Source organism: Bos indicus x Bos taurus, chromosome 5, assembly GCF_003369695.1.
Source record: "Bos indicus x Bos taurus breed Angus x Brahman F1 hybrid chromosome 5, Bos_hybrid_MaternalHap_v2.0, whole genome shotgun sequence".
Classification (NCBI taxonomy): Eukaryota; Metazoa; Chordata; class Mammalia; order Artiodactyla; family Bovidae; genus Bos; species Bos indicus x Bos taurus.
Genome location: NC_040080.1, coordinates 49,139,273 through 49,163,708, shown reverse-complemented (window position 1 = coordinate 49,163,708; position 24,436 = coordinate 49,139,273). Strand labels below are relative to the sequence as shown.

The window sequence follows — 24,436 nt, the reverse complement described above, 5'->3', positions numbered from 1 at the left end:
CCCCACGTCTGAGGTCAGGGGCGGTGGCTGAGAAGAGCAACCCCACCTCGAAGGAGCAGTGGCTGCGTGGGCGAGGAGGGCCAAGAGGAGCTACTCCATGCTCAAGGTCAGGAGGGGCGGCCATGAGGAGATGCCCCTCGTCCAAGGTAAGGAGCAGTGGCTATGCTTTGCTGGAACAGCTGTGAAGAGACACCCCACGACCAAGGTAAGAGAAACCCAAGTAAGACGGTAGGTGTTGCCAGAGGGCATCAGAGGGCAAACACACTGAAACCATAATCACAGAAAACTAGCCAATCTGATCACATGGACCACAGCCTTGTCTAACTCAATGAAACTAAGCCATGCTGTGTGGGGCCACCCAAGACAGCCAGGTCATGGTGGAGAGGTCTGACAGAATGTGGTCCACTGGAGAAGGGAACGGCAAACCACTTCAGTATTCCTGCCTTGAGAACCCCATGAACAGTATGAAAAGGCAAAATGATAGGATACTGAAAGAGGAACTCCCCAGGTCAGTAGGTGCCCAATATGCTACTGGAGATCAGTGGAGAAATAACTCCAGAAAGAATGAAGGGATGGAGCCAAAGCAAAAACAATACCCAGTTGTGGATGTGACTGGTGATGGAAGCAAGGTCCGATGCTGTAAAGAGCAATATTGCATAGGAACCTGGAATGTCAGGTCCATGAATCAAGGCAAATTGGAAGTGGTCAAACAGGAGATGGCAAGAGTGAACATCAACATTCTAGGAATCAGTGAACTAAAATGGACTGGAATGGGTGAATTTAAGTCAGATGACCATTATATCTACTACTGCGGGCAGGAATCCCTCAGAAGAAATAGAGTAGCCATCGTGATCGACAAAAGAGTCCGAAATGCAGTACTTGGATGCAATCTCAAAAACGACAGAATGATCTCTGTTCATTCCCAAGGCAAACCATTCAATATCACAGTAATCCAAGCCTATGCCCCAACCAGTAATGCTGAAGAAGCTGAAAGTGAATGGTTCTACGAAGACCTACAAGACCTTTTAGAACTAACATCCAAGAAAGATGTCCTTTTCATTATAGGGGACTGGAATGCAAAACTAGGAAGTCAAGAAACAGAAGTAACAGGCAAATTTGGCCTTGGAGTACGGAATGAAGCAGGGCAAAGGCTAATAGAGTTTTGCCAAGAGAACACACTGGTCATAGTGTTGTTGTTGTGTTGTTGTCCAACAACACAAGAGAAGACTCTACACATGGACATCACCAGATGGTCAACATCAACATCAAAATCAGATTGATTATATTCTTTGCAGCCAAAGATGGAGAAGCTCTATACAGTCAGCAAAAACAAGACCGGGAGCTGACTGTGGCTCAGATCATGAACTCCTTATTGCCAAATTCAGACTTAAATTGAAGAAAGTAGGGAAAACCACTAGACCATTCAGATATGACCTAAATCAAATCCCTTATGATTATATACAGTGGAAGTGAGAAATAGATTTAAGGGACTAGATCTGATGGACAGAGTGCCTGACAAACTATGGACGGAGGTTTGTGACATTGTACAGGAGACAGGGATCAAGACCATCCCCATGGAAAAGAAATGCAAAAAACCAAAATGGCTGTCTCAGGAGGTCTTACAAATAGATGTGAAAAGAAGAGAAGCAAAAAGCAAAGGACAAAAGGAAAGATATAAGCATCTGAATGCAGAGTTCCAAAGAATAGCAAGGAGAGATACGAAAGCCTTCCTCAGCGATTAGTGCAAAGAAATAGAGGAAAAAACAGAATGGGCAAGACTAGAGATCTCTTCAAGAAAATTAGAGATACCAAGGGAACATTTCATGCAAAGATGGACTCGATAAAGGACAGAAATGGTACGGACCTAACAGAAGCAGAAGACATCAAGAAGAGGTGGCAAGAATGCACAGAAGAACTGTACAAAAAAGATCTTCATGACCAAGATAATCATGATGGTGTGATCACTGACCTAGAGCCAGACATCCTGGAATGTGAAGTCAAGTGGGCCTTAGAAAGCATCACTATGAACAAAGCTAGTGGAGGTGATGGAATTCCAGTTGAGCTATTTCAAATCCTGAAACATGATGCTATGGAAGTGCTGCACTCAATATGCCAGCAAATTTGGAAAACTCAGCAGTGCCCACAGGACTGGAAAAGGTCAGTTTTCATTCCAATCCCAAAGAAAGGCAATGCCAAAGAATGCTCAAACTACCGCACAATTGCACTCATCTCACATGCTAGTAAAGTAATGCTCAAAATTCTCCAAGCCAGGCTTCAGCAATACATGAACTGTGAACTTCCAGATGTTCAAGCTGGTTTTAGAAAAGGCAGAGGAACTGGAGATCAAATTGCCAACATCCACTGGATCATCGAAAAAGCAAGAGAGTTCCAGAAAAACATCTATTTCTGCTTTATTGACTATGTCAAAGCCTTTGACTGTGTGGATCACAATAAACTGTGGGAAATTCTGAAAGAGATGGGAATACCAGACCACTTGACCTGCCTCTTGAGAAACCTATATGCAGGTCAGGAAGCAACAGTTAGAACTGGACATGGAACAACAGACTGGTTCCAAATAGGAAAAGGAGTATGTCAAGGCTGTATATTGTCACCCTGCTTATTTAACTTATATGCAGAGTACATCATAAGAAACGCTGGGCTGGAAGAAGCACAAGCTGGAATCAAGATTGCCAGGAGAAATCTCAATAACCTCAGATATGCAAATGACACCACCCTTATGGCAGAAAGTGAAGAGGAACTAAAAAGCCTCTTGATAAAAATGAAAGAGGAGAGTGAAAAAGTTGGCTTAAAACCCAACATTCAGAAAACTAAGATCATGGCATCTGGTCCCATCACTTCATGGGAAATAGATGGGGAAACAGTGGAAACAGCATCAGACTTTATCCAAAATCACTGCAAATCATCTCCAAAATCACTGCAGATGGTGATTGCAGCCATGAAATTAAAAGACGTTTACTCCTTGGAAGGAAAGTTATGACCAACCTAGATAGCATATTGAAAAGCAGAGACATTACTTTGCCAACAAAGGTCTGTCTAGTCAAGGCTATGATTTTTCCAGTGGTCATGTGTGGATGTGAGAGTTGGACTGTGAAGAAAGCTGAGCGCCAAAGAATTGATGCTTTTGAACTGTAATGTTAGAGAAGACTCTTGAGAGTCCCTTGGACTGCAAGGAGGTCCAACCAGTCCATTCTAAAGGAGATCAGTCCTGGGTGTTCATTGGAAGGACTGATGCTAAAGCTGAAACTCCATTACTTTGGCCATCTCATGGGAAGAGTTGACTCATTGGAAAAGTCCCTGATGCTGGGAGGGATTGGGGGCAGGAGGAGAAGGGGACGACAGAGGAAGAGATGGTTGGATGGCATCACCGACTCGATGGACATGAGTTTGCGTGAACTCCGGGAGTTGGTGATGGAGAGGGAGGCCTGGCATGCTGCAATTCATGGGGTCGCAAAGAGTTGGACATGACTGAGCAACTGAACTGAACTGAACCGAGGTGGCATGCAACAGACATAGTTCGATGGCCATGTGCCTTACTATGAGTTATGATTATGACCATTGATTGAGCAATTGCTATCTGCTTAGGCACTGGAGTAAGCACTTTACATGCATTAGCTCATCTTCACCCTCTCCATAATCCTAGGAGGCCACTGCTGATTTTGTGATCTGCCATTCAGTGATGAAAAGATGAGAAACTTGGTTGAAGTCATATATAAGTAGTAGAACCAGACCTGGAAGCCTCCATCTGTGGTGAGGCCTCTTAACCACTAAGCTATAGCACTACAGGTATCATGCAAAGGACACTCAGCTTGGAGCCAAGTTTTCTGCTAGCTGTGTGGCTTTAGTGAAGACTAAACTCTTCCAGTCAATCACTTAAAAGAAGAGTGTCATGGGAAGGTTGGGAAGACTAATAAGATCATCTGTATATAACTGTTGCACAGGAGAAAGCGTTGTTATGAACTAAGATTAGGGAAAGTTTTAAAATGTGACAGTTGAAAAGAAATGATTATTCACTACTTCCTCTTTTTGGCATCTTTTCCTATATTCTCTGTCAAATGTCCTGAGTATCATTGTGGGAAGACAATGGTAGAGACTATAGTATCTTGGAAATATTTTAATTTTGATACATATAGGTCTAACTCATTCTTTGTAATTGCTACAGAGTAATCCAAGCTGTGGATTAAAAAAAAAATCATTGCTTTGTGTTTGGACATCTAGGATGTTTGCGTATCTCTGTATTATAGACAATGCCACAGTGAACATCCTCATTCATGCTGTTTGTGTACATGCTTCTCTAGAGAGGAGATGTGGAATTGTTGGGTCAAAGAGCACACCTAAAAATATGCTTGCAAATCATCTCCTAAAATAGCACTGCCTGATAGAAATACAGTGTGAGCCATATATGTAGTTTAACATTATCTAGTAGTATTAAAAAGGGAAATATTATTATTTCAACATGTAACCAATATATGAGATACCTTATTTTCCTTTTTAGAAAATAAGCCTTCAAAATATGACATGCTGTATACTCATGATATACTTCAATCTAGATACTGAATTTTCATCAAAAATTTTTTGTTGTTGTTTAGTCACTAAGTCGTGTCCAACTCTTTGCAACCCCGTGGACTGTAGCCCACCAGGCTCCTCCGTCCATGGATTTCTCCAGGCAACAATACTGGAGTGGGTTGCCATTCCCTTCTCCAGGGGATCTTCCTGACCCAGGAATCGGACCTGGGTCTCATGCATTGCAAGTGGATTCTTTACTGTTTGAGCCACCAGGGAAGCCCTTCATCAAAAATACTTGGCTGTATTTAGAGTTTATAAACTTTTCAGCTGAAAACATTAAAAAATACAGTTCTCAGTTGTATCAGCCATATCTCAAGGGCTCAATAGTCAAATGAGGCCAGCAGCTCCTGTTTGGACAGCCAGATCTGAAATTTTTGTCCCAGTTTATCTGGTCCCAGTAGCAATGCATGAGAATACCTGTTTCTCCTCACGTTTAACTTCACTTTATATTATGGGAATCACCCTGGATTTTTCTGCTGTGGCATTATCATCAGTGTAATTAAATCATTAATTTTGTAAATACGTATTTAATGCTCATCTCTCTCAATGAACACTAAGCATATCTGTGTCATTCTCTGCAGTATATCCTATGCCTAGAACAAAGCCTTAGTACACTGTAGGTGCCCAACAAACCCTTGTTGGATGGCTGTGGTGCTGTGGTAGTGGTTTAGTCCCTAAGTAGTGTCTGACTCTTGCGACCCCAAGGACTGTAGCTGGCCAAGCTTCTCTGTCCATGGGATTCTCCAGGCAAGAATACTGGAGTGGGTTGCCACTGAAGGACTAACTGTAGAGCATCTGCCACATTAGACCATGAGGCCACTGAGGCCAGAGGCAGAGTTAAGGATGGCGGAGGAGAAAAATATAAGACAGTTGTATTCCAATGAAACTGTGGGGCTTCAACAGGATTCTTCCACTGCTTCATTAGAGCTTATTATTTGTGAGACAAAAATGAACCCCTAGTTCATCTAAGTCGCTCTCAATTTCTGTTATATACAGCCAAACCTTACTCCTAATTTGTGCTATCACACATAGACACACCAGGGAACTGAAAGATCTCTGCTTTAAACTATTTCTAGTCTCGTTCCAAAACACTTGATGATTGTTAAAGATTATCAGTTATATCTCAAAGGAAACTCGCCAGTCAACGCCTTGAACTGGTTGCAGCCTAAGTGCAAGAGCAGCGTCTGTGTCAAGGAAATCTAGATGTGTCCGAAAGTTGCCTCTGCCTCATTGCCATGTTAGGATGTCTGCCCGCAGCATGTGGACTTGTACCTCACTAGGCACAAATAGTGCTGGGTGCAAGGCCCTGTGTGAGCAGCACTATTCCTGAAAATCTCTGCCCTTTCCCCCAGTTTCTGATGTTGCACCTGCCTCCCACCTACCCCTTAAGAGTCCCTCACTTTCCTCCCATGGGGAGAATGTGTCTTCAGAGTGCAGGCTCTCCTCCTCCATTCTTTGATTGATGAATAAAATTTCTGCTCTTCTTTGTTGAACCTGGTCTCAGCTGACATGAGCAGCACTGGGCAAGAGAAGGACCCAGTTGGGGGCCCCTCAGTGTAAGAGGGAGGGTAACAGTATAACCTCAAAACTCTATGCTGGGTGAAACAAGGATCTGGATCAATGTGGCAATTTTGTTGTTCTTACATTGACGGTCTTACACTATCATTAAGTCTATCAAACTAATTCATGTTCAGCAGCTTCAGATTCTATGAAGTATCTTCACATTTGTTATAATATCTGACTTTTACTGATTACTGATTTTGACATTTGATTTAATTGCTGTAATGTGGTAGAAAAGATTGTACCTGCCACCAGAATTCTTCTTAGGAAAAGCAGTTTATTGGAGAGAAAATTACTTGGAAAAGCATTTAGGAAGATCCTTTGGTACTCAGGAGTGGGTGGAACTGCTACACATGAAGTCAGGGGAAGAAACTTACATTGCTTCAGAGAAGGAGGGGAGGTCTAGAGAGCAAGAGGGCAGAAGGCCATGTGCCTTGTAACCCATTCCTATGACCTCTGAAGTCTTGACTAAACTTTACTAAAGTAAGATAAGACTTGATGAGAGTAGATTATGAAACTGAGATTGAACCCTGCATCCAGGTTTATGGGGGTAAGCAATGGAACAAACAAGAATTTCGTTTAGAATCTTGGGGACAAGGTAGCCACAGCTGGCATCTACATTCAGTTACAATTTTCATTTTAGGGATGAGGAGAGGACATTGAGACTCTGAGCAGATGTGTCAGGGGCACACAACGAGCATGCAGCAGAGATGTGACTTGGCCCCACGCGTTCTGACCCAAATATCACATACTCGGTCAACTCCATGACCCTTCTCGCTTGGGTGAGTCATCTGATAAGCCTGTCACCAAAGGTTGGTTAACTTCTCCTCTGTCCTGGTGTTACACCAGGACTCATGGTGGCATAGCCACAACCCTGAGATTTTAAAGATTAATTTCACTGCTAAAAATGCTCTTCTCTTTTACTTACTTGGTAAAATTGTAGTTCACATAATCGATTTTCACAAATTCAAGAGACTCAGAACCTTTTAAATCTGGGAGCTTTCTTTCCTTGGCCATTTGTTCAATCATCTCCATTCCAGCTTGAACAGCTGTGAAGCAACCAAAGAAAATTATTATTTTTTAATTAAAATTTTTAATTTGACTTTTTAAACTGTTTATTTTGTTTTTTTTGGTCACGCCATGTGGCATGTGAGATCTTAGTTCCCCAACTAGGGATCAAACCTAAGTCCTCTGCATCGGAAGTACAGAGCCTTAACCACTGGATTGCCAGGGAAGCCCCAGAAAATGTTTATTGATCAAAACAAGATGATGATGGCATAATATCATTAAATACATATGTGAAATTTATTAAGTAAAATCATACTCCTACATACTTAGAAAACAAGATTCTTACAAGGTGGATGTTACTGTCCCCACTTTGTAGAAGAAAATGCTAGTCCTCAGAAAGGCTACTGAAATTGTCCGAGACCCCAGAGCTAACAGCATGAGAATATGTTAACACAGGACAGTGTTAGGAAAAATGTAAAGTATCATTATTATCTTGTTTTGCAGATGAAGAAACTGAGCCTCAAAGAGGTTAATTCTTGCCAAAGTCACACAGCTAAGAACTGGGGGAGACCATAGTCAAATCTGGGCGATTTGACTCCAGAGTTTGTGCCTGTTCCAGAAAATTATATTACACTGTCCTCTTTCTCTCCCAGATTCTTTAAATTCAGGAATTTTGGATCTGAGATCCTTGGACTATTAGTAACTCTTCAACACCTAAAATTCTAATAAAATATTGTGATGTGTGTGTGTGTGTTTGTCCATCTAATTTTTCAGGGGAGAGGGTTCACATTTTCATCTTATTCTCAGGATACCAGCACCCCCCAGAATTGAGTAACCACTGATTTTGTTTAATTCTGAAATAAGCCCATCTTTATATAATAGCACCACAGAACACGCTTCTCTGAGCTTGAGGGGAAATAGAGCTCTCCTGCCCATCAGAACGCTTGAGAAAAGTAATTCACACAATAACGAAGAACGATCTTTTCATTTTAACCTTCTCAAGGAGGAAGCTTTGTTTTCACTCCTTTCCTTTTAGCTTAAGCTCATTTCCACTTTCCTATTCTTGCTGGAAATTAAGGAGAGCAGATTTATCCTCTATAATACTGTGAATAGCATAGTAATATGGAGATATAAAGACAGAGGTAAAGGATAGAAAGATGGAATCCAAAGCACTCACAGACAGCTTGGGTTTGAATCTCAACACTTTGGCTCACTAGCTTGTGTGACTCTGCAAGTTACAAAATCTCCCTGTCCTTCACTTTTCTCATCTATAACATGGGATGTTAGCAACTGTGGAGGTATCTGTTGACACATATGAAAATAATGTAGGTAATCTTCATTGGGAATTTGCTATTGCAAGATTCTGTTCCAAGTGCTTTTTATGTCCAAGATGTTCACTGTGTATGCATGTACAGGGGAAAGAGAGGTGGGGAGTGGAATATGAGTCTGTGGCTGTATTTAGATATGTCTGTTGTCAAGAGGATTATTTTTCAAGCAAACACTTTCCCCTCAGCCTTCTTAACATCTCTGGATCAGCCCACTGCTGAGCTTGTCTCAGTCATGAGATACCCCAATATGAGCTTCTGGATTTGGGTCAAAGACTCCACTTGGGAGGTGAGTACAGCCTGGCTTCTGAAAGCATCCAACTCACCATAGTCCAGGGCCCGCTGAGTAGCCCTCGCCTTGATTCCAGGGTAAATGGCCTGAGCAGATGAGATGTAGAGATTCCACAGGAGGAAACATCCCCAGAGGACTTGGACTTGGGCCATCTTTGTACACATCTGCAATTAGCCAACATTTAGAGTTCCTTTATTATGCTTTCTCATTGCCCAATCCAACCTAACATTTCTAGGTTTTCTTATTTTCATTGCTTACTTCCAGAACTCACTCACTCACTCCATCCATCCATCCATCCAACCATCCATCTAAACATCCATCCAGTGATCATTTATTGAACACATCAGAATGTGTTCCAGGTGCTGAAGATGTAGAGATGACCCATGTGTGACCTCTGACCTTTGCTTTCCACAGAATAGTGGGTGAATTAGACATAAACCATGGCACCCCACTCCAGTACTCTTGCCTGGAAAATCCCATGGATGGAGGAGCCTGGAAGGCTGCAGTCCATGGGGTCGCTGAGGGTCGGATACCACTGAGTGACTTCACTTTCACTTTTCACTTTCATGCATTGGAGAAGGAAATGGCAACCCACTCCAGTGTTCTTGCCTGGAGAATCCCAGGGACGGGGGAGCCTAGTGGGTTGCCATCTACGGGGTTGCACAGAGTCGGACACAACTGAAGTGACTTAGCAGCAGACATAAACATACAGATAATTGTAACACAGTAAGATATAGTGCAATGCAATACAAGAGTCTTACAATAAATGTAACAACTTGGATATACCTTGGGAAGGATATGCTTTGGATATGAAAGTGGGATGGAGGAATTCTTGAGTTCTAGAACAAATGATTCAGGAGTTTGGAAAGGTGGCCTCAGTGGATGTGAGACAACCACTTATCTGCTTTAAGATCATTGTTGACTCTCCTTTGCCCACAGGACAAACAGGTTTAAGCTCTTAGCATGGCAATCAAGGCCTTTCATAACTGGCTCCGGACTTCTCCCATGCTCCTGACCCTCCTCTCCTATCTCAGTGAGGGTAGAGCTCTGAGCTGTCCACACTGAGCTATTTACTGTCCTTCCGTTTGTCAGTTCTCTCACAGTTGAGGGCTTTGTCTTTAACCCTCGCAATATAAACATACATGCATGTACATCTCTTTCTGTCTCTCTATTTTTGCGTCGCATGCCCACATCTGTCTGGTGAATGCATCCTCCAGGGCCAGCTGCACAGTTCCTTCTGGGAAAACTTCTCAAGTGTTCTTCTTCTGGTAAAACTTCTCAAGTCAGGTCTGTCACTTCTGCCCCCGTCCTGTTAAAGCCCTCCAGTGGTTCCTTATCTTACTCAGCAAAAAATCCAAAGCCCTTCTACCAACTGCAAGGCCCTGCCCTGCTCACACCTCTACTTCCTCCTTGACTTTCCTTCATAGACATACCTGGCTCATCTGGACCCAGTCTCACTGGCTGACTTGATCTTCCTTGATCACTCTAAGCAGCCTGGATCTCAGGTCTTTACACTTGTTGTTCCCTCTGCCCGGCAGAGACAGCTTCCAGAAACCACGTGGCTGGGCCTTTCACTTTCTTCAGGTATTTTGAGCGATATCTCAGTGAAGCCTTTCCTAACCTGTCTAAACGAAACACACTTCCCATGACCTCGATATTCCCCATGCCTCCCTTGCTGCATTTTTTCTCCAAAGCACTAGTCATCACCTAGCATGGTTTCTAGTTACTTGTTTATTTTCTATCTCTCCTACTAGAATTTTAAGGCTTCACGGAGAAGGACTTCATCACTTCAGCACCTTGAACACTGACTGGCATCCAGTAGGCAAATATTGATTGATTGAATGAATGGCTTGTCTCTTCTTTGAGACTATGAAGTGGGCCAGGCATGACTTTGGAGGTCCCACAGTACTCGGAACAGTCCTTGATTTTCATATGTACAGTCCTGCATTGTGATTGTCTTGTCTGACTTACTACTATGATTCCAGAGCCTAGTACAATACCTGGCACATAGAAGACACATGAAAAAACTTACTAAACATCTTCTCCAAGGAGAAAGACCGCATCTTATTCACTGTTATCTTGCTAGTGCTTGACATATACCAAATGTTCAATGTACACTTACTGAATTAATGGATTCAATGAATTAATGTCACTCCATTTTCTTGATGAATGAAGCAGAGGTAGCAGCAACATCAGTGATACAGGTTTCTTCTAATGACAGTAGAGTTGGTAATGCATTTACAGGCCTTGTTTCTAGTTCTGGGAGTTTACAAGCTGGGGGACCTGTCATTCCTGTATTCACATGATACCCACGGAGTTAACACACAAATGTGCAACTAGTTAGGGGAGCACTTGAGGGAGTGGTCAGGGAAGAGGGAGTTGTAGGAGCTGTGTATTTAGACAGAGGGAGGAATCAGGCCAGTTGGGGCAGGGAAGTACCCCAGAGGGGCTGGGATTCAGGAGCAGTCCAGATGAAGGGGAAGGTCACTGTAAGAGGTGTGTGTGTGTGTGTGTGTGACAGAGAGAGAAAGAGAGAGTATCTCTGTGCTTGGCCAAGATAAACAAAGGACTTCCCTATAGCTCAAGTGGTAAAGAATCTGTTTGTGATGCAGGAGACCAGGGTTCAAGACTTGAGTCAGGAAGATCCTCTGGAGAAGGAAATGGCAATCCACTCTAGTATTCTTGCCTGGAGAATTCCATGGACAGAGAAGCCTGGTGGGCTATAGTTCATGGGGTTGCAAAGAGTCGGACATGACTTGGTGACTGAACAACAACAGAGAAAACAAACATTTTTGTGTGCCCTTGGGTAAGACCATAGAAATGGGAATGCTACGAAGTAGACAAAGGGGAGTTCCAGAGAATTTATCTGAAAGGAGCACAGCAGTCTGACCAGGGGAGGGAGTGTCCGAGTAGGGCTACTGCTGGCTTATGCTGGGCTTTTGTGTGAAATGAGAAAGGATGCCCTCTGGAGATATACCAGCCTCTGTGGGACCAGCAGAGAATGTCCCAGGAAAACCCCACACGAGTGTATCCAGCTTGGTGGCAGAGAAAGGGCTGCTCCTCTCACCCCTGGGGCTGGCATTCTGTCCAGTGCACAAGCTTCCCCACTCATGCTATGGGTGTATGCTCAGACTGGTGAATACTCATAGGGGACATTTTGCTAGAGGGCCATGAGATCGAGAAGTAGAGTCTTGATTTGTCCTGTATTGCATAAATCCACCTTCAGGTATGAGAAGAGGCTGGTTCAGTCAACCTGCTTACATTTGTCAGCGGATCTGTATATCCCTTGTCCAGAGAAGTCCCCAAACTCATCCCACTATTGTTATTGTTTAGTCACTAAGTCACGTCCGACTCTGTGACCCCATGGACTGTATCCCGCCAGGCTCCTCTGTCCATGGGATTCTCCAGGCGAGAACACTGGACTGGGTTGCTGTTTTCTTCTCCAGGGGATCTCCCCAACCCAGGGATCTAACCTGTATCTCCTTCATTGCAGGTGGATTCTTTACCATTGAGCCACTGAGGAAGCCCAAACTCACCCCATGCTTCCTGATTAATACCTGCACTTAGGCTGTTGCCCTTCACTTAGCCTACAGAAAGTCTGTGCATCCTTAAGGTTCACTGTAAACATAGTTCTCCTTCTGAAGCCATTTATGACTTCCCTAAGCTAATCTCATTTCCTTCTGAACCCTCAGTCAAAATATATATTTATTCATGTGCCTATATTTCCTTTTTTTACTTATTGTCTGTCTCCTCTACCAGAATATAAGTGCTGTGAGGCCAAAGGCCTTGTCTGGCTTGGAGGTTTCAGAGCCTGAATCCCTCAGTGTCTTGGACGCAGTGAGTGACTGATAAGTACTGATAGAGGGAATCAATGAATCATAAGCAAAGAAATAGCCTTTATTTTTCCCTTGAATATAACATACCTTATTCTTCTAGGAACACACTCAAGAGAACCCCCTGCCCACGCGAGCCAGGTGCCAAAATGTCCAAAAGAGCAAAGTGAGCCCAGCAGAGAGTTGAACACAACATAGACATTCCCAGCAGAATGCACATACACGGAGGTTTATGCATACGGTGGAATATTATACAGCAGCGAAGATGGATACCTCTAGCCGCACACAACTAAAAGGAATAGGATTTATTTCACTCTACATTTTATTATAGCTCTTTGCAGAGGTGGTTAAAGCATTTACACACTAGCAGAGCATATTCATCCATTAGAACAGATGGTGGCCACAGTTCTAGAGCAGGGCTGGGGAGATTAGGTCCTGGATCATGGGTGGGACAGAGGAAGTCTTGGAGGAGTGGCCACTGTGGGTATACTGGGGGGTGGGGTGGGGGACCCAGAGCAGTGACTGTTTGCTAATAGATACTGAGGTATTTCAATATTTTAAAACTGCTATGACCTTATGCCCGGAGAAGGCAATGGCACCTCACTCCAGTACTCCTGCCTAGGAAATCCCATGGACGGAGGAGCCTGGTAGGCTGCAGTCCATGGGGTCGTGAAGAGTCGGACATGACTGAGCGACTTCACTTTCACTTTTCACTTTCATGCATTGGAGAAGGAAATGGCAACCCACTCCAGTGTTCTTGCCTGGAGAATCCCAGGGATGGGGGAGCCTGGTGGGCTACCGTCTATAGGGTCACAGTGTGGTGTCTCAGCTGTATGGACTTGGTCTTGGTAGTAAAGGACAAGCTACAGAAAGAAACTGGACAGTGCAGGGGGCAGGGCCGGGGTGCAGCTTGAGGAAGATAAGGTGAAGACAATACTAAGGAAAGCACAGAGGAGCGAGAGCGAGAGCGAGAGCCGAGGACAAAGAATTCCGGTAGGAGAAGAGGTCTCTCTGGTCAAGCAATGAGTGATCTGAGGGTTGGGGGAAATATGAGGAGCAGGATAAATGAGTGTGAGGCTCTCCATGTTCTGGGAGACAGGATGATATCAACAGCATTTTATACTCAGGGTGGATGCAGGAGTTAGGTCCAGTTGGACACTAGTGAGCGACTGAACATGCATAGCATGCCATCTATCCTAGGCCTTCCTCGATCCTTTAGCTATCCTGGGAGTGGTCCAGGGGTCCTTGAGAGAGGGATAGGTAGAGATGGATGGGACAATGGGAGTAAGAGGAACACTCCTGGGCCTTAGATTAGTGGCTATTTACCAACTGGTATAGAAGTAGTTCCACATTTTAACAAAGGATGAGGCCAAACTGATGTGTAGTTATGTTGATATCACTGTAGGCAAAGAACTGTAAATGGGGGAGTCATGGCTAGGCAGGCATAAGAGAGTTTTTTTTTAATTGAAGTATAGTTGATTTATAATATTGTATGCAAAGCAACTCATATATATATATAGATATATATATGTATGTGCATATATATGTATATATATATGTCTGCTCAGCCACTTGAATTGTGTCCAACTTTTTGTAACCCCATGTACTGTATATATGTGTGTATATATATATATGATATATATATCATACAGAGACACACACACACACATAGATTCACACACATATATACGTGTGTGTGCTGTGCCAATGCAGGAGATGCAGGTTCGAACTCTGGGTCGGGAAGATCCTCTGGAGGAGGGCATGACTACCCACTCCAGTATTCTTGCCAGGAAAATCCCATGGACAGAGGACCCTGGCAGACTATAATCCATGGGGTCACAAAGAGTCAGATACGACTTAGGAACTGAGCATGAGCATGTATGTATATGGTTATTTTCCATTATAGGTTATTATAAGAGAGGGATTTTTAAAATTAATTTTTTAATTGAAGGATGATAATTGCTTCACAAAATTTTGTTGTTTTTTGCCAAACATCAACATGAATCAGCCTTAGGTATACATATATCCCCTCTCAGAGAGGGATTTTTTTAAATGAGGAAAAGATTTCATAATAGTGGAAAGAAATGAATGTTAGACCAAAAAGTCTATACCCATTAGATGTATGCAAAGTAAGGTAGAAATTATCTCTGCCTGGTATATAGTAGGATCTCAATAAATATTTGCTAACTTACTAACCAACTGGCTTACAAGATTCTTGTTAGCTAAGGAAAGTTCTAGAAAAGGTTGAAAACAATGAGAAAACCAAACTATCATATAAATAGTTCTTCATTTCTACAGTGAAAAACCACAATAAACCAAAGCAGAGATATTACTTATGAATGGAAGAGCAATTAAAATGATAAATTTATAGTTCTTCACAATTCACAAAACTCACAACACTAGTATATTTCTGCCATTTTAGACATATGGATACAGAGGCTTAGAGAGTTCAAATGACCTGTCCAAGATCCCAGAGTAAGTCAGACTCTGGGGAATCAAACCTGTTCTTCTGGCTCCTAATTCTAGTGTTTATGATTTTTTTTTTTCATTTAATGACTTGACAGTACTACACTTTTCATTTTTATCTGGGAATTTTAAATAGGAGTTGCTTGATGCCATCTTTTATGTGGAAAGATTCATTAAGTGTCTGGAAATGTTCAAGTATCAAAGTGCAAATCCATTTGTATTCTCTTGGGCACAAATGGAGTTTTAAATTTCCTTCCAGCAGCCAAAAAACCTGTTTTCACTTCTTGGTTCAAGGAAGTTTCTGAAGTGGTCTACTTTGACGGAGATTTAGGAACTCAAAGCTGCATATAGAAAACACATATTTTTCTTCTCGAAATTTTATGAGTGAGTAAAATTACTGGGCTATAAAGGAATATATTGTATGTAACTTTCAGTTGAATTGTTTGGTTAGGATGATAATTTATGGGCAGGGGAGGAACAGAATCTTGTCAAACAAGGAGATGACTCCTAAAAGTTTAGGTAATTTGGCTGACAAGTAAGGACAGGGTGAGTTGCCTGTTAAAAGAAGGGGTCAGGATGATTTAAAAACCTGCTAGCGAGTTACGTGTTTTGTTGCTTCTGAGGAATTCTTCTTTCCAATACTCAAAGCCTCAAAAGGCATTACATTTCCATACCAATATCCAGACAGAATAATACTTCTAAATTAAATGGCTTTTGCCTGAGCCATTCTGTTGACTAGAAATAAGAAAACTCACATACGACTTAGGAAAGTCCTGAGAAATATCAGTGTACCATTACTGCTCCTGAAGGAGAGCTTTGGCAGACTCTGGAAAAATTAAAAGGTGTGTTGAGTGAATGAAATGTGTAGCCTTTAAAATAAAGGCAAAGTTTGAGAAATTAAGTTCAATTGGTTTAAAGAAGCCTAGTCTATAAGAATATTCCAACCTAATGGTTAAGACAGATAATAAAATTGGTAAGAAGTTTAAATCAACAGGTATGGAATATAGGCAGACTTGAAGAATATTTCAAGGGATTCAGCCCACACATTTGATTTTATACCAAGATCTCTAATAACAAGGGCCTTGAAAATTTACCCCAAGTCTCCCCACCCCCATCCCCCAAAACTCCATACTTAACACATAAGAGTTACAAAATTCAGGTCGATGGGAAGGCTGTTTGCTCAGCAGGATCCAGGTCACTGTTGTGGTTTAAGACCTGATCCCAAAGCACAGAGATCACTGAAGTTCCTTAGTCTTGGCCACACCAGTCGAGAGACAAGTTAGAATTTCCTGCCACTGTGCTGGGTTCCCCACTGGAATGGAGGCAAAAGTAGAAGTCCAAACTATTGAGCCCCACTTTTGAAGGATGCAGAACTAAAATATGTAGTCTAAACCAACTCTCATTTTTATCTTAGGGCTGTTCACAGTTTTCTGGGTGGGCTGAGTGACGTAAAGAAATAAAGCATAGAAAAGGCTAGGCAGACCAAAATAATTCAGGATGTGTGACAGCCGGCTGTTCAAGGTGCCCTACCAGATCTGGGTCATCTCCAGCAAGAGGGTAGTTCCCGTTGGGACGCTGTGCACTGGCAGAGACTTGAAGGTGGTTCAGGCTTCAAGTTGATTCAATCTTGGTTCAAGATTCTTACCTCAAGAAGAGGAAGTATCCAAAGCCAGGGAGCGCCTTCAGTTCCCTCTGCCTTTGAAGTTGATGTGTTCTCCACTGGAGCCTTGAACTCATCTGCTGCAAAGATGATAATTAAGTCTGAATCATCTAGTGGTGAATCTTTTTAAAAAGCCTCTTTCAAAATGTGACACATAATTGCTTCACTTCAGTTACCCAACAACATGAAGACATGAATGAACACTTCAGTCTCTACCTAGATGAGCAGACAATGCCACCTATGCAATAATTATCTCCCTAACACACACACACACACACACATACATGCACGTGCGTGCACACACACACATCCTGAGAAATTATTATGCCTACTTTACCAGAAAGCTTCAGAATTCCAGTGTATTAAAAAAAGGTGTGAAGTTGTATTGAATTGGAAGAGGAAGACTTTTCCTTTCTGGGAGAGTAAGCTGGTTTCCCTCGGTCAGGCTGCCTGTACTGAATGTTGCCACTACTGCCAAGGATACCTTTTGGACTTTCAGTGGATCAGATTCATTCTGAAAGCATCTTGATAACTAGGCCAACCTAGTTACCATCTTTATCTTTCAGGGTAGGATCACAGAAAGTATCTCTAACTATCAGCTTGTTTTTCAGATTTTTAATGACTTTCACTCCCAGCATTCCTCTAAAGTCAGTTTAGGTGGGTTCATCGACTATTTTGGAACTTGGTATCTATAGTCTCTAAACCCCATTCCCCATGTTTTAATCATTGCACTTTAGATGGCCAGGAATCTGATTACATGAAGCATCAAAGGTCTTAAGTTTACAATTTAAGATGGGGTGATCCACTGTTCTGGTTTACCCAGGACACAGGATTTTCAGTACTAAAACCAGGTCAGTTCAGGAAAACTAGGAAGAACAACAGGCGTGTTTGCTTGGCATTGTCTGTACTTCTGACAGCTTTTAAATTTCTCATCTAGCACAGCTCCAGTTATAGGTACCTGTTTAACTTCAGTTTTCTTAGGAGTAAAGTGGGAATAAAAATAGCATCTACTTTAATAGGTACTGGTGAAAAAAAGATGTTGATAGCTGTCTTAGTCTGTTCAGGCTGCTATAACTAAGTTTCACAAGCCAGTCTAAGCTCAGCTAAATGTATAAGCTAAGACATAGCTTATAAACAACAAATTTGTTGCTCACTGTTCTGGAAATGGGAAGTCCACAATCAAGGAGCCAGCATAGTTATGTCTTGATTAGGACTCTGTTGCTCAGCAGGATCCAGGTCACTGTTGTAGTTTAAGATCTGGTTCACAGCTAGATTCTTTTGGCTGTATTCTCACAGGGTGGAAAGAGTTAAGAATAGTTTTGGAGCCTCTTTTAGAAGAAATGAATTTCCTAAGTGCTACCTACTAATAACATCACCTTTTGGGTTAAGATTTCAGCATATGAATTTTGGAGGGACACAAACATTCAGACCATAGCAGTAGCCTAAGTGACCTAGGAGAACGTTTGAACTGTAAAATGCTGAAAAATTTTTGTGCTGTAAAGTGCTTTTGAATTGTAAAGTGCTGTAAAATCTTTATTCATTGGTATGTGGTCAGTCATATCAATGGTGATAGGAGCCTGAAGATACTCTCTTCATAGAATCAGTTATTGCCAGTCATCATAGACTAGTTCATTCATTAAATCCACAAATATTGGACACCTACTATGTACAAGTTCCTTTCAGTAAAACAGACAGAATTCATGTCCACATGGAATTTAAATTCTAGTGGATGGAGATGCAAAACAAACAGGCAAACAAGACAAACCAAAATGTGTAGACTGTGATATGCTAGGGAGGAAATAAAGGAAAGTAGTTGATTGTGGGGCGGGGCCGGGGGGGGGAGGTGTGTGGTCTTGTAATTGGCAGGGTGATGCAACTGAGGGGAGAAGTGCTTCCTCTGTTAGGACGGCTCAGGAAGGCTTCTCAGAGGAGGTGTATCTGAGTTGAGATCTGATCATTAGAAGCCAGACCGAAAAAGCCCTGAAGGGATTGGGTGGAGGGAATAGCCAAGGTGGGCCGGTGTGTCTGGAATGCAGTAAGGGCAGAAATGATGATATTAAACATCTAAATGGCTACGTCAGGTGGGTAGTTGGAGTTCCCAGGAGAGGTCGACTAGAAATATGAATTTCCGAGTCATTATCCTTGAGATGGAATTAAATCTGTAGAAGTGGTGAGGTCATCCGAGGCAGTTCCCCATGGTACATGTCCTACAGGAGGAGGATGGGGTCATTTCAGGTGCTACACAGGTAAACACGTGAAATTGTATTGTATTGTATTTATTTTAGTGTATTATAAAAAGCCAAGAACCAGACATGGAAGAAGATGAATGACATAATACATTATATGGGGAAAAGTTTATCAAGCACCTGTGAATATTTCTTTCCTTCCCTCTGAATCTTCCCTCGGAGGCAGCACTGCTGTCTCTCTTCCTCCATCCCCCTTCTCTCTCTCTGATCTCTCTCTCCCCCACCTCCCCAGCAGCTTCTGCCTCTACCTCCACCTCCTGCTTCCCCCACCCCCAATCCTGTCTTTCCCATCCTCATTCCTTGTTTCTGTCAGGGAGACTTAGACCTTGATTAGCCTCCTATTTGCATCGTCAGACCCATTAACCAGCTGCATAAGAATCTGCTCCACTTAAAAGCAAGCTGAAGACTGTAAAATACAAATAATTGTATATTTTCTGATGCAAATACTAATTTTTATTTTTGGCACAAAATACTGAAACTCTAACCCAAGTCAGTGTTGTGAATCCTGGGATTTTGGGCACAGGATTTGGAGAGAAGTCTTGGGAAGTGTGGCCTGGATGAAGGAGAGGAGACAGGATGTGAAATGGGTGGAGGAGGAACCCCATCCTGCAGTCCTTGTGGTTCTGGCCTCACACAGACTTGCCCTGCCCACCCCAACTCTGGGAACTTGGGCAATTTACTTATTTCCTTTGGGTCTCAGAGAATCTTCTATAAAAGTGGTTATCACATTTACTTTGAAAGTCATTATGAGAATTAAACTAAGTGAGATAGCATATGTTAAGTTTTTCCTTCACTGTCAATAATTTAGATGCCCTATTACCTGTATTTTCTCTATTATTTTCAATTAATAATTTAAAAGATGTTTTAAGCAAGTTTTACTTTGAAGTACTGTACAGAGTTTAATGTTCATGATATTTATATTTATTTTGTATGTTTATCCTCTATTAGGAAATTAATAAAATTTCCCCTTTAGATAGCTTCCCCTTTTAAACAAATTTATATACACTTTAAGAATTGGGTTTATTTATGAAGTAAATAATAGTACAGCTCATGCATGATGTGGAATAATTTTGGAAAAACAGCCTCAGATACTTGGAGTTTAAGACACGAAGATAAAAGAGAGTACAGCTGGTCTGTTTTTGTTTTATTTGTAAAGGGTATTAGACATTACCTCAAGCCTTCCTTTCTGTTGGAAGAATCATTTTCTAGTAATTTGCAAAATTCATCATTAAAAACAACAAAAGCCAGCAACATGATATCCAGATATCCAGTTTCATTATTTATTTTAGTCTTCCAGATTTAACTAAGGATTTGCTGGGAATTCCTACTTATCCAGCCTACCTATGATGACAACTGAGAATGCAAGACTAATTTGGTTGGTTTTCAGTCGATAAGTAATGTCTAACTCTTTGCAATCCCAGGGACTGCATCATGTCAGGTTCCTCCATCCTCCACTGTCTCTCAGATAGTCCACTGAGTCAGTGATGCTATCTAACCATCTCATTCTGTCGTGCCTTTCTCCTCCTGCCTTCTAACTTTCCTAGCATCAGGGTCTTTTCCAACTAGTTGGCTCTTTGCATCAGATGGCCAAAATATTGGAGCTTCAGCTTCAGTATCAGTCCTTCCAATGAATATGCAGGATTGATTTCCTTTAGGATTGACTGGTTTGATCTTCTTGCAGTTCAAGGGACTCTCAAGAGTTTTCTCCAACCCCACAGTTCGAAAGGATCAATTCTTCAGTGTTCAGCTCTCTTTATGGTCCAACTGTCACATCTGTACATGACTACTGGAAAAACCATAGTTTTTACTATATGGAATTTTGTTGGCAAAGTGATGTTTTTGCTTTTTTAATACGTTGTCTAGGTTTTCATAGCTTTCCTTCCAAGGAGCAAAAGTCCTTTAATTTCATAGCTGCAGTCACCATCCACAGTGATTTGGGAACCCAAGAAAATAAAAACTGTCACTGCTTCCACTTTTTCTCCTTCTATTTGTCATGAAGTGATGGGACTGGATGCCATATTTTAGTTTTTTGAATACTGAGTTTCAAGCCAGCTTTTTCACTCTCCTTTCACTTTCACCAAGAGGCTCTTTAGTTCTTCTTCACCTTCTTCCATTAGAGTGGTGTCATCTGCGTATCTGAGGTTGTTGATATTTCTCCTGGAAATCTTCATTCCAGCTTGTGATTCATCCAGCCTGGCATTTGGCATGATGTACTCTGCATATAAGTTAAATAAGCAAGGTGACAATATACAGCCTGGTCGTACTCTTTTCCCAATTTTGAACCAGTCCATTATTCTATGTCTGATTCTAATTGTTGCTTCTTGACCTGCATACAGGTTTCTCAGGAGACAGGTAAGGTGGTCTGGTAGTCCCATCTCTTTAAGAATGTTCCACAGTTGTTTTGATCCACCCAGTTAAAGGCTTTAATGTAGTCAATGAAGCAGAAGTATATGCTTTTCTGGAATTCCCTTGCTTTTTCTATGACCCAGCAGATGTTAGGAATTTGATCTCTGGTTCCTGTGCCTTTTCTAAACCCAGTTTATACATATGAAAGTCCTCAGTTCACATACTGCTGAAGCCTAGCTTGAAGGATTTTGAGCATAACCTTGTTAGCATGTGAAATGAGTGCAATTGTGCGGTAGTTTGACATTCTTTGGCACTGCCCTTCTTTGGGATTTGGAGAAGGAAATGGCAACCCACTCCAGTACTCTTGCCTGGAAAATTCCATGGATGGAGGAGCCTGGTGGGCTACAGTCCATGGGGTCGAAAAGAGTTGGACACGACTGAGGGACTTCACTTTCACTTTTCACTTTTCTTTGGGATTGGACTGAAAACTGAAATTTTCCAGTCCTGTGACTACTGCTGAGTTTTTTAATTTGCTGGCATATTGAGTTCAGCACTTTAACAGCAACATCTTTTAGGATTTTTAATAACACAGGAATTCTGGAATTCTGTCACCTCCACTAGCTTTGTTCATAGTAATGCTTCCTAAGGCCCATTTGACTTCACACTCTAGGATGTGTGGCTCTAGGTGAATGAACACACCACTGTGGTTATCCGGGTCATTAAGACTTTTCTTACATAGCTCTTCTGTGCATTCTTGCCACTTCTTCTTAATCTCTTCTGTTTCTGTTAGGTCCTTACCGTTTCTGTTCTCTATTGTGCCCATCCTTGCATGAAATCTTCCCTTGACATCTCTAATTTTCTTGAAGAGATTGTTAGTCTTTTCCATTCTTCTGTTTCTTTGCATTCATTTAAGGAGACCTTCTTATCTCTCCTTGCTATTTTCTGGAACTCTGCATTCAGTTGGGTGTATGTTTTCCTTTCTCCCTTGCCTTTTGCTTCTCTCTTTCCTCAGCTATTTGTAAAGCATCCTCAGACAACCACTTTGCCTTTCTCTATTTCTTTTTCTTTGGGATGGTTTTGGTCACTGCCTACTGTTATTTCACTTATTAATGGCTGACAGTATATTAGTCTCTGCAGATCAAGAGAGACTTTAATTAACACTCCAAAAGAAAAATAAAAATCAACTAGCTAGAATCTTCATTAAAGAAAGGTGTCCAAAAAAGAGAAAGATGTCAGATATAAGAGTGGACCATCCTAGCTCTTGGTTTCTAGAATGTCCGGGCTATTCCCATACAGAAAGAAGTTATTTGAATATAAGACTGTTTTTGAGCTTGGAAACAAAATATGTTATATTTTGTAGGAGACGAAAGTGGGAGGAAACAGGGATTCTTTGTGTGTGTTGGCGGGGGTGGGGATGAACCAGATAAAGCAGTTTTAGGACAAAGGACACTTTGACTTCCCCATTCCCCAACATTTTGTGTTGGTAAAATCTGGTTAAAAGGAAACCCTGAAGAGCGACATAAGAGGTAGAGAAAAATGAGAGTTAACATTTATTGAATGCTTGGTACCCTATGGGGCTTCCCAGGTGATAATAGTGGTAAAGAACCTGCCTGCTAATGCAGGAGACATAAGAGACATGAGTTCTATTCCTAGGTTGGGACAATCCCTTGGAGGAGGGCATGGGAACCCAGTCCAGTATTCTTGCCTGGAGAATCCCATGGACAGAGGAGCCTGGCAGGCTGCAGGCCGTCGGGTCGCACAGAGTCGGATACGACTGAAGCAAATAAGCATGCACATACAGGCACCATTTACATATGAACTCATTAAATCCCCACCAAAGCTATTTGAGGTAATAATATTATCTCCATTTTATAGACGAGGAGACTGAGAGTTTAAGTAATTTTGCCTAGTCTTAGGCATCACAGCTAGTTTGTGGAGCCAGGATTCAGGACCCAGGTGTTCTGCTTTTGGGAGTCTCTGAACCACTATGGTTAAGTTTACTTCTGTGGTTAAGTTGCATCTGGGAGGCTCTTAACCCCTGTGCTAAGCTGCCTTTTTTAGGAAGGTCACAAAAGGACAAGCCATAGTCTAGCGGATGTGGAAGGTAAGGAGAGGATGCTGTTGCTAGGCAGCACATCTGGTTTTTTGAGCTGCTAATTGAATTTGTGTGAGTAACACAGATATATGTGTTTGTTTGAAATTGCTAGTTTACTTCTAACCAGAGGAAGCTGCCTGGAATTAGCGTGGCTCTGGAAGGGCTAGGGAGACATCTAGCAGAACCACCCAATTGCCTGAGAGCACATCTCCCTCCCTTCCCAGCTCAGTCCCAGGCCACATTCCCCTGTTGACCATGTGATAACATTTCTGGGTGGACACTGATGATTGACTCAGACACGGTCTCTCCCACCAATCACACTTTGGAATGGTTTATGGCAGTGACTTCCTGCTGGTTTTGAAAAATAAACAAACCCACTCACCCAATAACCCTTACTTATTGTTTATTTAAAAGGGAGTTACTTTTTATTTTTATTTTTGCAGTTCAAAATGAATTTAACTTCATGCTAAAATTTAAATGTACATTCATATAACTCTTTAAATATTTATTATTTTTTGGTCACACTGCACAGCATGTGAGATCTTAGCTCCCTGACCAGGGACTGACTCAGCACATCCTGCATTGGAAGTGCAGAGTCTTAACAACTGGTCTGCCAGGAAAGTCTTGTAATTCATATAAGTTTTATGAGACACTCTAAAGGGTGAGAACTATCAATATGTAGATTAAAGCTCAAGATTCAGGAAAATGGATTAGATTCGTAAGGAAATATCGAAACTAAGGCCAACCAGACTTTTTCTTGTAGAGACAGAATGCAGATCTTACTTTTCCAATAAATATATCAAGACCTCTGAGATAAGCATGGATATCCTTATGTCATATTTTGAATCTTGCTTAACCAGCCCTCACATTGGAGGTGGGGGCTGAGTGTTGTTGAAGATGGATAAGACCTGCCTTTTCCCCCTGAGAAACTCACAGCCTCAGACTAGAGAAAGCCTGGTACACAAATAATTGCACTACAATGGGATGGAAAACATTAAAACGGATGTTCCAAGTGCTTCTG

At 42.0% G+C, this 24,436-nt stretch overlaps 1 protein-coding gene across 2 annotated transcripts in view; it reads right to left on the bottom strand.

The window, feature by feature from the left end:
- Positions 1-16,824, bottom strand: part of BPIFC (BPI fold containing family C) — a 44,094-nt gene extending 27,270 nt beyond the window's left edge. Inside the window, exons 1-3 of one of the 2 annotated variants that reach the window (XM_027541864.1) lie at positions 16,714-16,824; positions 8,804-8,933; positions 7,073-7,193 (exon numbers count right to left, since the gene is read on the bottom strand). In XM_027541864.1, the coding sequence (XP_027397665.1) occupies positions 7,073-7,193; positions 8,804-8,933 (251 nt within the window). In that variant the 5' untranslated portion in view covers positions 16,714-16,824. The other variant, XM_027541865.1, reaches the window with a different exon arrangement.
- Positions 16,825-24,436: the final 7,612 nt, after the last annotated feature.